The sequence below is a fragment of the Gossypium hirsutum genome, chromosome A12 (genome assembly GCF_007990345.1).
Source record: "Gossypium hirsutum isolate 1008001.06 chromosome A12, Gossypium_hirsutum_v2.1, whole genome shotgun sequence".
In the NCBI taxonomy this organism is placed as follows: Eukaryota; Viridiplantae; Streptophyta; class Magnoliopsida; order Malvales; family Malvaceae; genus Gossypium; species Gossypium hirsutum.
Window position 1 is genome coordinate 85,631,671 of NC_053435.1, and position 2,205 is coordinate 85,633,875.

The window sequence follows — 2,205 nt, forward strand, 5'->3', positions numbered from 1 at the left end:
TCAATTCACACATAACAAATACCGAAATTTAATTTAAAACATTTTTCTAATTTGGATTCATGGTCCGAAAACCACCGTTCTGATTAGGGTCAAAATCGAGCTGTTACATTAACACTCCACAAAAGCCTACTGAGCAAGGTTAAGGCTTTATTTAGAAAAGTCTCAAAATTTGCCAAAGGCATGACTTGAACTTAAGACCTCTTAAACACACTCAGAATACTTAACCACAGAAGTAGATACACACTGTGTGTCCCACATTCGTAAAAACAAAAACTTAAATTTTTGGGCGTTACAACTCTACCCCCTAAAAGAAAATTTCGTCCTTGAAATTTACCTGATCAGAACATATGAGGATATTACTGACGCATCGAATCCTCAGGCTCCCACGTGGCCTCTTCAGTTCTATGATTGTGCCGCAGCACCTTCACTAAAATGATAGATTTCCTTCGCAGGATCTTAACGTCGCAATTCAAAATCTGAATCGGCTCTTCCTCGAAGGTCAAATCTGGCCTCACCTCAATCTCCTCAACCTGATCAATATGCGTGGAATCAGAGCGGTAGCGTCTCAACATCGAAACATGGAATTCATCATGAATGCGGTCCAACTCTAGAGGCAGCTTCAACTGATAAATGACAGGTCCCACACGCATCAGAATTCGGTAAGGCCCAATAAACCTAGGGCTTAACTTGCCTTTACGGCCAAACCTCAAAACCGTCTTCCATGGCGAGACTTTGAGAAATGCAAAATCACCCACATAAAACTCTATATCTTTCCTCTTTAGATCCACATAGGACTTCTGCCTATCAAAAACCACTTTCATAAGATCTCGAATCACTCTAACTTTATCATCTGTCTTGGAAACCAATTCAAGACCCAGAATACGTCGTTCACCCAACTCAGTCCAACATAAAGGTGTGCGACACTTAAGACCATACAGAACCTTGTAAGGTGCCATCTAGATTCTAGACTGGTAACTATTATAGGCGAACTCTGCCAATGGCAAGTACTCCTCCCAACTACCTCGAAAATCAATCACACAGCTCCTCAATGTATCTTTTAGTATCTGAAGCACCATATCAGATTGGCCATCTGTCTGAGGATAGAAAGCAGTACTGAAATCCAACCTTGAACCTAGAGCCTCATGCAGCTTTCTCCAGAACTGAGACGTGAAGCGAGGATCTCTATCAGAGATAATCGAAATCGATACCTCATGCAGTCTTATTATCTCAACAATGTAGAGCTTCGCCAACTTCTGAAGAGAATAATCAGTACGAACCGGTATGAAGCTCGCTGACTTGGCCAATCTATTACGATAACCCAAACAGAATCCTTCTTAGTGGGTGTCAAGGGTAACCCACTAGTGAAGTCCATCGTCACACGCTTCCATTTCCATAGCAGTATCTTAACCGACTGCAGTAAACCGGAAGGTAACTGATGCTCAGCCTTAACTTTCTGACAAGTCAAACAGCAAGCAACGAAGTCAATAACCTTACACTTCAATCCTGGCCACCAGTATAACTCTCGAAGATCTCGGTACATCTTACTTCCATCGAGATGCACAACGTAGGGGCTACTATGCGCCTCTCTCAGAATCGACTATCTTAAATCTTTATCATTCGGTACACAAATCCGATCGTGGAAATAAAGTACCCCAAAACTGTTTACCCTAAAATTAGCAGTGTCACGATTCTCAACCTGAAGAAAATGTAACTCAAGAGACTTATCCCCTAACTATTTACCTCGAATCTGTTCAATCCACGTCGGTTTAACCTGGAGTTCTACCAATAGACTTCCATCGTCGAATAGGCTAAGTTGAGCGAACATCACTCTCAGATCAGTCATGGCTCTACGGCTCAACATATCATCTAGCACATTGGCCCTGCCGGGATGGTATTTAATGGTACAATCATAATCTTTAAGTAGCTCACCCATCTACACTACTTAAGATTCAACTTTTTCTAAGTGAAGAGATACTTGAGGCTTTTTTGATCTGTGTAGATAATACACTTCTCACCGTACAGATAGTGCCTCCATATTTTCAAAAAGAATACTACGGTAGCCAATTCCAAATCATGCGTTAGATAGTTCGCATCATAAGTTTTGAGCTGACGAGATGCATATGCCACTACCTTACCATCCTGCATCAATACACAACCCAAACTGACATGTGATGCATCGCTGTACACCATGAAGTCTTTACCAGG

General features: G+C 41.7%; 1 protein-coding gene across 1 annotated transcript; it reads right to left on the bottom strand.

Annotated features, from left to right (window-relative positions):
- Positions 1-356: 356 nt before the first annotated feature.
- LOC121211424 (uncharacterized) lies at positions 357-1,933 on the bottom strand. The gene is made up of 5 exons (XM_041084189.1): positions 1,772-1,933; positions 1,313-1,453; positions 1,022-1,253; positions 714-850; positions 357-623 (listed from the first exon to the last, which is right to left on the bottom strand). The coding sequence occupies exons 1-5, from the start codon at positions 1,931-1,933 to the stop codon at positions 357-359; spliced, it is 939 nt and encodes a 312-aa protein (XP_040940123.1).
- Positions 1,934-2,205: the final 272 nt, after the last annotated feature.

Coding starts and splice junctions, on each gene's coding strand:
- LOC121211424 (XM_041084189.1), bottom strand. CDS start 1,933: ATGGGTGAGCTACTTAAAGATTATGATTGTACCATTAAATACCATCCC. Junction 1,254..1,312: donor AGGATTCTGTTTGGGTTATC/GTAATAGATTGG, acceptor TATTCTCTTCAG/AAGTTGGCGAAGCTCTACAT. Junction 624..713: donor AAGTCTCGCCATGGAAGACG/GTTTTGAGGTTT, acceptor GTCATTTATCAG/TTGAAGCTGCCTCTAGAGTT.